Source organism: Chlorocebus sabaeus, chromosome 8, assembly GCF_047675955.1.
Source record: "Chlorocebus sabaeus isolate Y175 chromosome 8, mChlSab1.0.hap1, whole genome shotgun sequence".
Taxonomy (NCBI): Eukaryota; Metazoa; Chordata; class Mammalia; order Primates; family Cercopithecidae; genus Chlorocebus; species Chlorocebus sabaeus.
This window is the reverse complement of record NC_132911.1, coordinates 104964424-104976636: the sequence shown is the minus strand read 5'-3', so window position 1 is coordinate 104976636 and position 12213 is coordinate 104964424. Positions and strand designations below refer to the sequence as shown.

General features: G+C 39.6%; 1 protein-coding gene across 2 annotated transcripts; it reads left to right on the top strand.

Annotated features, from left to right (window-relative positions):
- The first annotated feature begins 375 nt into the window (after positions 1-375).
- Positions 376-9614, top strand: ZNF706 (zinc finger protein 706). 2 transcript variants are annotated; one of them, XM_008001241.3, is made up of 4 exons: positions 376-632; positions 4600-4736; positions 6269-6376; positions 7441-9614. In XM_008001241.3, exons 2-3 carry the CDS (start codon positions 4602-4604, stop codon positions 6362-6364), a joined length of 231 nt encoding a protein of 76 aa, XP_007999432.1. In that variant the 5' UTR covers positions 376-632; positions 4600-4601; the 3' UTR covers positions 6365-6376; positions 7441-9614. The 2 variants fall into 2 exon arrangements, with proteins under 2 accessions (XP_007999432.1, XP_007999428.1); XM_008001237.3 differs by lacking the exon at positions 376-632 and adding an exon at positions 695-791.
- The last annotated feature ends 2599 nt before the right edge of the window (positions 9615-12213 follow it).

Genomic DNA, 12213 nt, shown 5'->3' with positions numbered 1-12213 from the left:
AGGGAGGAGCTGGAAAAGGGGCGCAGGGCCTGAGGCCCGGCCGCCGCTCGAGTGGATGAGCGAGCGAGCGACTTGTGAAACACGCCGCGGCCCGGTCACCAGCCAGGACCAGGATCACGTGGCTCCCAGGGCTGGGTGAAGAAGCCGCTGGGACAGAGCGCGCCGGAGGGGAAGAGCGCCTGGGGACAGAGGGCGACGTCCCCTAAAGTTAGTGTCCACCAGGGCCCGCCCCTCGCGCTTATGTAATAGGGGCGCGCTGCCATTGGCCAGCGCGACCGGCCAGGGCGCAGGCGTGCGAGAGGGGTGGGGGGCTAGGAGGAGGCCGCCGCAGGAAGGCAAGTGGGCGGGGCTGCGAGGAGCAGGCGGGGAGGGGGCGCCGGGGAGAGCGGCACGGCGTGCGCGGGCACGAGGCGTAGTGGCCTCCCCTAAGGCTGAGGCGGCGGCGGGCGCGCGGCGGCGGCGAGCGTGCGAGGCGCGGGCTGTTGTGCTCCCGGCTCTCCTGTTTCCCCTCCTGAGCGGGTGGAGGAGGCCCAGGCGGTGCTGGGCGCGCTCCCCCTTCCTCTCCCTCCGGCGCCCTCTCCCAGCCCTCTCGCGCTGTGCGGTCTCTCCGACGCAAGACTGTCCCGGCCCGGGTGAGCGGCAGCGGGGGCGGTGCTGACGCCGCGGGACGCTCGGGAAACGGGGCGGGGGCCGGCCAGCGGGGGGCAGTGGGGACCGTGGGACTTGCCGCGAGTCGCCAGGGGTCGCGGGGGGCGGCGGGGCCCGGCCCGGCGCGGACCGCGGGAAGGAGGGTGAGTTCGGGCGCCTGCCAGGCCCTGCAGGTGGCCGGGTAGCAGGCCAGCCGCGAAAGCGGAGCGGTAACCTTATCCCCGGCGACAGCCGCCGGTCGGCTGCCGGAGTGTGGCGCTCCCGGTGGCCGCAGGGGCCGGGGTTCGGGCAGTCTCGGCCTCCGGGAGGCGCGTCTCGTACCAGGGTCCGTGAGAACTGGCTAGATGGGGGCTGCGTGGCCTTTGGTGGAGGGAGGAGGAAGGGGTCTCTAAGGTGGGAGAAGCGGGTTTGGGGAGGAAGGTGCGCCAGGCTGCAGCTGGGCTCGGAGAAGTGTTGGGTGGAGACCTCACTCTGGGTGCGTTCCTCCTCTCCTCTCCCCAAAACGATGGTGTTAAAAGCTAGGGTCAGGATGTGGAGCGCTGCCTGGGCCTCTTCCTTTCAGATGGTTACGGAGAATGAGCCTACTTCCTGGACCCAAAATCCATTTCTTCTGTTACTCATTTGTGTTGGTTTTAAAAGGAGCTTTGGGGCAGTGCTTACTTGTTGCCTCCTACGAGAGCGCCTCATTTTAGAACTCGTTTCTTCTACTACTTCCATCTTTGCAGCCCCCTCGGAAAACCACACCGAGAGTTGCATTAAAAACCAACATGTAGGTATTTGTAAATGACTTTTTCCCTCCAGTTTGTCCCATTTAACTCAAGGAGCGGTTATAGCTGCCTACGATTTTGTAGAAAATTCTGTTGGCTTGAGAGCAAGTCCTAAGTTGAGCTGTCCAAAAGCAGGTGGTTGGTTCGTTTGAATTTCTGCTTTCAGAAAGGAAATCGATGCGGCGTGTTGTCAGAAGTTAGGGGCCTACCTCATGCATTTAGTTTATTTGATTCCATTTCCTTTACCTGGTTTTATTTATTAAGTCTCTTCGGGCTTTTTGGTTGCTGTTTGGTGACAATGGAAAATGGGTTAAATCTATTGTGTAATGTTACATTTTAGGGAAAATCCTAAGTGCACAAGTTAAAAATAATTTTGCGTATCTAATGACATTGCTTTGTACGAGTCACTACATGGAAATATCAAAATAGATAGTAACTTCTAGAAAGCAAAGAAACTTCTGAAATTAGTGGCTTACCATTTTTGAAGATTTTTTTTCAACGTAAAACAAGGTTTCCCACAAAATCAGTGTATTAACATACAGAAAATACATTGTGTCGAAGAGTTAAGATGTGTGAGAGGACTGACTATATTGTTACAAGGTCCTGATAGTAAGACGTTGAGACAAAAAATCTTACAAAACATTGGTATACATAAAGGTTGGTCACGTGACTACTGTGGTCCAAATAATACATAAGTATCCAAACCTGTTTCCGTGGGAATAGGTTTGTAAGCTTGCGGTAACATCGGACTTAAATACATTCTTTTTTTAAATGTGCCTTTTAGCTTAGAATTAATAAGAATTTGTTTTTGTTTTTTTTTTTATCTAAAGCAAAAATGGAAGCTTAGTCTTCAAGGACTGATAACAGCTGGTAATATTTACCATTGTTTGATGGGAATGGGGTTCTCATATTAGACTGGCATGCTAAACATTTTCAATTACAAAAATGTAGTAGGCTCGTATGCTAGCTTAGTATAACAAACCCATATTTCGTCAGTTGAAATATTCAGCTGACTATCCTGAAAAACATTGACCCTCTTTTATATTTTATCTGACTTTCAGTTCATTTTTTTTTAATGCTAGTGGGAACTTCTCCAATCAGTGTATTTTTTTAGTTTCCTTTTTTGGGGAACAGGAGGAGCTCAGTAATTTTTATGAAATGCTTTGACCTCGTATCCATTAACTAATTACGGTCCTAGTCAGAAGAAGCTAGCATCATCCTCCTCTGGTGAAGTTGATACAAATCCATTGTATGTTCCTGTGCTGCAATGATTTACATTCAGTTACAGTGCTAGTCAAAACTATGTATATATGAATTCTACTTAGGATCCAATTTTGATATATTTAAAAAGCAGTTGAGACTGATGATAGGCTCTTTATGAACAGGTTTAACTTGTGTGATCGAATAAAAGCCTTTAATTTAAATGGAAAAGTAAAAGTAACTTTTTTCAGTGACTTCATTTTTTTTTTTTTTAATCCATTTGGGTTCACGTCAGATCATTGGTACAAAAAGTGGTGTCTTTCAGCTTTGTAAAAGAACCCTCTTAACCAAGTTCATTCCCTCAACTGGGAACTAACGTCTAGAGAGCAAAGAAACTTCTGGGATTAGTGGCTGGCTGATAATCTCATTTTATAATTTGTGCAGCAATCCAGCAAGACCACCTTTTTAAAAAAATTAATAACAGTAGTTTTATGAAAACTAAGTAAGAGAACAGTTTCCACCTATTTCTGAGGTCTCCTTTAGAAGGATTAACAGACAGCTTTTATTTCTCTTAAAGTTATAAAAATCACAATCACAAGTCACAATGAATACTTCGCAGAGTGATCAAGTAAAATGATGGCAGGGGCTAAACTTTTTTCATAAACTTTTGAAGATTACAGACAGTAAAGTGCATAAATCTTAAGTGTACAGTTCAATGAATTTTTAAGTAAGCACACTTGATTCAAGAACATTTTCAGAACCCCCTAAGTCCCCTTCATGTCCTGTCTTCCCAGTCATTACCCGTAACTTCCAAGTTGACCCCTTTCACTGTAGATTAGCTTTGCCTGTTTTGATCTTTAAATAATGTATATTCCCTACAACTGGCTTCTTTCCTTTAACATTGAGATACAACCAGTTTGTTACTTGTAACAATTTTTTGTTTGTTTATTTTTGAGACCAGAGTCTCCCTCTGTCGCCCAGGCTGGAGTGCAGTGGTGCCATCACGCCTCACTGCAACCTCCGCCTCCCAGATTCAAGCAGTTCTCTGGAGACCTCTGCCTCCCGAGTAGCTGGAATTACAGGCGCTCGCCACCATACCTGGCTTATTTATTTATTTATTTATTTATTTATATTTATTTTAATTTTTTTTGTATTTTTAGTAGAGATGGGGTTTTACCATCTTGGCCAGGCTGATCTTGAACTCCTGACCTCACGATCTACCCACCTTGGCCTTCCAAAGTGCTGGGATTACAGGTGTGAGCCACCGCACCTAGCCAAAATTTTTTTTTCCTTTTTGAGACAGAGTCTCACTCTGTTGCCCAGGCTGGAGTGCAGTGGTGCGATCTCGGCTCACTGCAAGCTCCACTTCCCGGGTTCACGCCATTCTCCTGCCTCAGCCTCCCGAGTAGCTGGGACTACAGGCGCCCACTACCGCGCCCGGCTAATTTTTTTTTGAAGTTTTCGTAGAGACAGGGTTTCACCGTGTTAGCCAAGATGGTCTCGATCTCCTAACCTCGTGATCTGCCCACCTCAACCTCCCAAAGTGCTGGGATTACAGGCGTGAACCACCACGCCCAGCTGGCCACAATTTTTTAAATGCTGGGTAGTATTCCGTTGTATAAATACTATAAAAATATGTATACAAGTTGTGCATCCGTATTACTGTTGATGGGCATTCAGATTTTTTCCAGTTTTGGAATGGGCACTCAGAACATTTTGTACATGTCTTGGTGTACATAACATTTGCATTTCTGTTGAGTACATACCAAGAGTGGAATTGCTGGCTCATAGAATAAACAACTACCAACTAGTTTTCCACAGGGTTCTGCCAGTTGATACTTTTGTAGCATTTGTGTGTGGGAATTTTAATACCTATACATTTTTATTTGCCAGGTGTTTCTATAAAACTTAAGGCTTCAGTTCTAAGAACGTTCTCTGTATTAGAGTAAATAAGCCACTCTAATGCTTCACCTTCTGTTTTTAGATATGGCTCGTGGACAGCAGAAAATTCAGTCTCAGCAGAAAAATGCCAAAAAGCAAGCTGGACAAAAGAAGAAACAAGGACATGACCAAAAGGCTGCTGCCAAAGCTGCCTTAATATATACCTGCACTGTCTGTAGGGTAAGGGGAATTGAATTGAAAGATACAGCTCTCCCGTGAGCAGTTCTTTTATTATAAATTGGTTTGTATAGATTAAAATTTTGAAACCATAGCAAAATAGATGCTTTACTTGAAATAGTAGGTTTGAGAGCTGATTATTTTAGGTATCTATCTTCATTCACCCTTTCAACAAACATGTTTTGAATGGCTCCTATGGCCAGGCAAAAATCTCTAGGTCCTGGGAAAAAGGAGTGAACAAAACAAAATCCCTTTCCTCATATAAAATAAAGATGTCTTCATAGGGCATATAAAACACTTCACTAGCATATCATATAACTCTAAACTATACTCTTAGAGCTATATAATATGCTAGTAAATATACCTCTGGCTATATAATTGGCTTTTTTCTTTTTCTTCACTAAATTTTATAATTAGGACGTCTGTAAAACCATATAGAGTATATTCATGTTGAGAGCTTTTCCTAGAATTAATGTGTTTTATTAGATTTGAAGAACAGTAATAACAACAGCTACTTTTGAGTGCTTACCATATGCCAGACATAGAGCCAGGTGTTTTACATGTATTCACCTATTTAATCCACCTAACCCTGTAAGATAAAGTACTTTTTTTGTTCTCATTTTACAGAAGAGTAAACTGACTCATGGAAATTAAACAATTTGTGTGGGGTCTCCCAGCTGGTTAGTAGAAGAGCTGGAATCTGAACTCAGGCAGTTCAGCTCCAGAGTCCACCCTCTGGACCACTACTGTACTGCTTCTCAAAGAAGTACTTCTGAAGCTCCAAATCAGAACCTCTTGCCTGTTTGTTTAAGCTCATTACCCTTGAAGTTAGTGAATGGCAGTACCAAAGGAAACCACAGTGGGGTTAGTCCAGTACATGTACACTCAAAATAATGAAATTGAGCAACTTCTGATAGTTTGGAAACAGGCAGGGTGCAAATTTTAATCAACTAATGATGAAGAAATGCCTTAATCTGAATGTGCTAGAGTAGTTCACACCCTTAAAAACTCAAAACCACAGACTTCTATTTCATATTTTGTGTAATTGAATGGGTTAAGAATAAATAATTGAAGGTTCTTGCCAAGGGAAGTCAGTATAGTATAGTATCTGAGAGGTCACATACCTAGTACTAAGTTAAAATAAGGTCTTGGGCAAATTAAACTGGGTTTTAGTTTCCTTATCAGGTAAAATGAGGATGCTAGTAGGCGCTAAAGATTACTTTGAAGGTTCTGTGGTAATTAAGGTAACATGCTTAACATAATAAGGGTTCAGTAAATGTTACCTATTGTTTGCTGTTAATCAGATAAGCAGAATACATTCTATGTGACCAACCTTTCTTTATATGTGAAATGTGAGAATATTAGGAATTTCTTTACCACAAAGTCCCTCTTCATATGCCAGCCACTAAGTTGTAGGAATTTAAAGGTATTTTTGTGATAATTGTCTATCCTGAGAAGGTTCAGGATTCTAAAAAGTAACACATTTTTATTTCATAAATAAAGTCTAGCTCTCTCTTGCACGATTTTTTTGTTAGACACAAATGCCAGACCCTAAGACCTTCAAGCAGCACTTTGAGAGCAAGCATCCTAAGACTCCACTTCCTCCAGAATTAGCTGATGTTCAGGCATAAGGTTGTTTACAGGTAACTCACCTCTTTTTCTATTGGTTTGTTAATATCAGGGTTGTATACAAGACCAAAACTGTCTTCTGTTATTGTGAAATTAATTTCTGCCTTCTGAGATTTTATTGCTTCCGCTTTTTAAGTTAATATGTAACTTAGTCCCTTTTTTCTCAGACTATTTCCTTTCATTGCCTTTGAAACATCCAAATTTTTACTACTGTAGCCAAAAATGGGGAGATGAGTACATGCTAGCCATCTCTGATCTAAGAATGGAAGAAACGTATCAGTTTAAGGAAAATAGTGATTACAAAGATATTTGAGAGTTTCCCTCTCAAAAACAATGTACACCAATGTTCGTGAGCACCTCTTTACAATTAGTTTACTTATAGTACTTAGCAGAGGTTCTTTTTTTTTTTTTTTTTTTGAGACGGAGTCTGGCTCTGTTGCCCAGGCTGGAGTGCAGTGGCCGGATCTCAGCTCACTGCAAGCCCCGCCTCCCGAGTTCACGCCATTCTCCTGCCTCAGCCTCCCGAGTAGCTGGGAGTACAGGTGCCCACCACCTCACCCGGCTAATTTTTTTTTTTTGTATTTTAGTAGAGACAGGGTTTCACCGTGTTAGCCAGGACAGTCTCGATCTCCTGACCTCGTGATCCGCCCGTCTCGGCCTCCCAAAGTGCTGGGATTACAGGCTTGAGCCACCGCGCCCGGTCTAGCAGAGGTTCTTCTTTCCCTCACCCCATCAACCTATCCCCTTAGCAGAGCTTCTGAGTATTAAAATATAGGGCAAAATGTCGATATGTGCTATATAAATTTGTTTATAAATTTGTTGGTTGAAAGTTACCACTTTACACATTACATTTGGTTGGATTTTTTCCCCCTAAATAGTGGAGTTGGTGGTGGGTGTGTTGTGTATTTGAGAATTATTTCTTTTTAAAATAAATTCATCAAAGTTCAAAATATAAAGTCCAGTTGACAAGTTTACCAGATACTATCTTCATAGTGCTTCTTCTTAGTTATTTGAAATGCATATAAGTTGCATTTATGCAATGGTAACATTCATTGAAAATTTTGCTTATGTTTTATAGGTGGATTCACGACACCTTTGACTCTTCTACTGTCTCAGACCTTAGGTAACATACCTGCAGCTGCTTTTCTAACAAACTGTTGATCAGCAAAAATAAAGGGGCTACAGAAACACTCATTTTTATGCTGTTCCCTTTTGGGCTTCATGCAAAGACAATTCTGTGTAAATGTACAGTTGACTCTGATTTGGAAATCTGAAAATCAGTCCATTCTTGTTATAAAAAATTTTTTTACAACTGTAATTATATTGATGTTCATATTGTGTAAAATAACTCATTTAATAAAATAGTACTTTGATTTACGACATCACAGGATAAATGGTTTTAGAAATTCTGTTCTAACTTTCCACATTATTTGCCTTATAAAAATCTAATGAATTCATCAGCTAGAATTGCAAGTGCAATTCTTATATCCCTCTCTCAGCTCAGTGGCAGGTTCCTTAAACTAGAGCAGACTCATTCATTAAAATTGTGCATATGATTTTATGGGCAGCTGATTCTCTAGGTGAAAAATGACTTATCTGCTGCCTTAGTATATTGCGGTTATGTGTCTTTGTACCCCTCTGATCATTTCCTGTGTTTGAGTTGGAATATTTAAAATTGCAGTATGACCTGGCTCTAACTGCCAGTCAGGTGTACCCTGTAGATAACTGATAAATTCCTAAAAGCAGTTGGATTGTCAGTGAGCCCTTCTGAAAGATTAGGTTCTGATGTATATGCCATAATGAAATAATCATTAAACCTATTGTTTAATGCAAAATATGGAACAAATGTGAACTGGTAAAGGTCGATCTTGATACTAGATTCTTTGAAAACTCTTGAAATTCTTTAATTTGAAATTGAAACATTAATTTTTGAGGTTTTTGGTAGTTACTATTTGGCTATTTTTACAAATGGATTTTGCATTAACAGGAAGATTGGAATGACTTGTGGCTGGATTAATTCCCAGAACCCTCTCCCTCCTTTCTTTTCTAAGTGAGTTGTTGATTTTAGGAGTTTGCTTTGTGCTGTTTCCTAAAATCAAAGACTGGTGTACAGTATGACTTCCATCTGAACTTGAAAAGTATTAAAATGGGTCAATATTCACATTCTTTTAGATCTCAGGATGGGGAAATGGGTTTGTTCAGATGGATATGGTAAATCTTACCCAATTACGGAAGGCGGATTTTAGAGTTCTTCTAATTTGCTTGTGTCAACTCTTAACTTGTAAAACTGCTGTTAACTCAATATAATAGGAAGAACACTAAAATACTTACTGGTAACTGCTTAGAGCCACTTATCTGATCCTGTGGATTACAGAATGCATTCCCTCTTCTGCTGTAACTTGTCATTGCTTTGTTTTGTAGCTCTGCATATTTTGCCCACCTTGTCTTCCCTGTAAGTTTAATATGTTTCCAAGGAAAAGCTTCAGTGCTGATAGTTTCTTAGCAACTCCTATTCTTATGCCCTTACTTTAAAATAGTCCTTTCATTTTGTGTATTTAATTTCCTAAGTTTCAGATTTAATATCTGTTGTTTCCTAATATGTTGATTACCAGAACGTTAGAATTTTACCTAATTTCTTGTGGATATTGCAGAAGTTCTGGTTAAATCACAACTTAAAAGTTTTTAAAAAGCGCTTTGAGCATATGTATGTTTATGTTTAGTGACAAATCATAGAAAACCATTCACAAGTTTTGGTTTAATTTTTTTTCATTTGTTTTAGTGACTGTAATTCAGGATGAAAGTTTTTTTGTTCTTGTACTTAACCCTTTTTTATAAGCAGCTGAAGACACCATATTTAACACTATTATCTCAGTGACAGGGAAATAGCTGCATTGATCTTATGTGAGCATATTAATCCTTATAGTTCATGAGGGGATTATTAGTACAATCCCCATTTTACTGTGTTTGAGTTAAAAACCAAACATCCCTGTAATTTAATTTGAAGATTCTTTAACAGATTGCAGCAGAGTTCATTATAAAACTGTTATGGTGTCTTCAAAGACTTGATAAAATACACTGAGAGAGAATTGGTCCATTTGTATGCTGTATTTCTATTACTTGCCAAAAGGAATGGGGTTAAGGTTAAACTTGTTTCCATTCTCTTCATGTGGATATACATCCCCATGTTTAACTGACACACTGGGGGCTCAGTTGTGTGCTGTAATGTCTTATTAAAGAAGATATTAAAGAAAACTAAACTAGTCTAATTTCTTCTACATTTTAAGAGGTTTTTATATTCCCACTTTTTTTTTCTTTTCTTTTTTTTTTTTCTGAACTTAGAATTGGCTCTTAAGTATAGCTTGGTAGATGTGAGGGTAGCAAGAGATTTCTTTCATTTCTCATTGTTTTCCCTGTAGTCTGCCTTTTTGAGGTCTGTAGAATACTTGGGTGGAAAAAAATTTGTCATTTTGAAAGCTTACTATATAGAATAAGTGTGAATTGTTGGAAAGGGGGAAGTGATTGGCTGTTAACATAAAAATACAATTATGAAAAATACTTAGGTCAGTTAATTGAATTGGATGGATAAGTCCTTGATGATATTGTAAGATTTGAAGTTATACTTTTAGTTTAATATTAAAGACACTGTATAGGTAATTAATGACATCATAATTCAAACGAGATGTGGCATAAGGTAGAATTTATCAACATTACTATTTTACCTAAGAAAACCCATGTTTTTAAGTTTCATTAATATATGTAATGTGGCCAGGTGCAGTGGCTCATGCCTGTAATCGCAGCACTTTGGGAGTCTGAGGTGGAGGGATCACTTGAGGTCAGGAGTTCGAGACCAGCCTGGCCAATATGGCAAGTCCCCATCTCTACTAAAAATACAAAAAGTAGCGGGGCCTAGTAGCACATGCTTATAATCCCAGCTACTCAGGAAGCTCAGGCAGGAGAATGGCTTGAACCTGGGAGGTGGAGGTTACAGTGAGCTGAGATCTTACCACTGCACTTCAGCCTGGGCAAGACTCTCTCTCTCTCTCTATATATATATATACACACACACATAAAATATATATGTAATATACTGTACCTATTTTAAAATGTGGGTAAAGGCCTTTTTCTATAACACAGTGATCAAACAGTCCAAACTATAGCTGAAATACTGTATTTAAACTGCTCAGTCTGAATTAATTCATTTGTACTAGATTTCTGGTTTTTTTGGAAAGTGTTTGGTTTAGTTTTGGTCAGAGGACTTTTTTGGTCATGTACTTTTTAACAGTATATGGCAATGAAGATCAACACCAGGGAGTTGTGTTTACTGTGACTTTACATTCTGAAATAGTTTAGGCTACCTTAATTTTACTTATTGTAAAAATTTCAGAAAATTCTTAAGAGCTTTCAGTTTGTAAGTTTAATGAAAATATCTGTCTACTTAACAAAGAAAATAAGACTTTTTAAAATAAAAGTTCAACCTGTCGTTTTTTATTGTAGATTACCATGTTAAATTGAAAATATTTTTTATTTTAAATGTTCTTTTGGTAAGTTGTCTTACCGATGTATCCTTTTTTTTTTTTAAATAGCCATTTTTTAGCTTTTATTCTTTGAATACCATATGGCTCCAAATTTAAAATCCGCACATTCAGAGACAGACTTTGGTCATTTATATTCACTTGGGGATATCTTCAGTATGAAGTAATTGTTAATACTATCATTAACTAATTTTATTTGAGGGTTGTAGGCAGGAATAATATCTTTATCCCAGATCTTTCTAGGATGAACTCTGAGAAGTTTAAGTCACTAAGGTATTTATTGAAAATCATGTATGTGAAGTCGCATTGTAAGCTATAAAGTATTATGTAAAAGCAATGTTTTATACAAAGAAATATAGCAAAGTTCCCTAATCTTTGGAAATTCAGATGTGTTATGGAGATAATACATATATTTATTTACATAATTTTAGGCTATATGGCTAAGTGCTTGGTGTGTTTTATAGACAATAACTTAATGAGGTATATGTATATGTATGTGTTTATGTGTGTATAGGATGGCTTGTGGGTTGAAGAGGGCAGTCTGTGCCTGGGAGTATGGGGAGTCAGCTGAGGGAGGAGTAGGAAGGAATAGGGAAATCAAGGTGTGGGTGGCTGATTGAGCAAAAGTACATAAAGTTTCTTTGAGACAAAGTGAGTAGGCTAGCCTGAGCACAAGGCTTGTGAATGAGAGCCTTTGATCCCATGGATATGAGTGGGGAGAATCATTAGAATGGGACGAGATTGTGCAATACGTGCACACTTTAGAAAATTGTTCAAATTACTCCTGACACTGGGGACTCTTTCAGAGTTTGGGGGCAGGGAATGACATGATGCAAGTGTGTCAGGAAGATTTATATTTATTAATGAAATACTGTGTTGATACTGGTTTGATAGAGATCTTTTTACAACCTCTTGTATGTTTCTCTATTTAACAGTTTACTATCCATAAAACACTTTTAGTTATTCTAGGTTATTATGAATGTAGATTAATGGGCAAGAATTTTGCTGTGCTCTAATGGAATGATACTACTAGGGCCCAAAAAGCTGTATTTAGGGATGTTTGTCCCTGCACTAAATAACCCCAGACTACAGTGTGGCTATACGTGGCATTTCTTGTCTTCTACTTCATTATAAAAATAACACATTTTGAAATATATCTCATATATAAAAATTTGAAGACTATAGTAAAGTTGAATTTTAAAAATTTACCAGTACAAAACATTTTGGTGAATAGTGTCCATGTCTGTCTCTTTCTCTCTCTCTCTCTCATTCTTACCACATAGATTGTTTTAAGTTAATGCGTGTTTTTGAATTTTGTA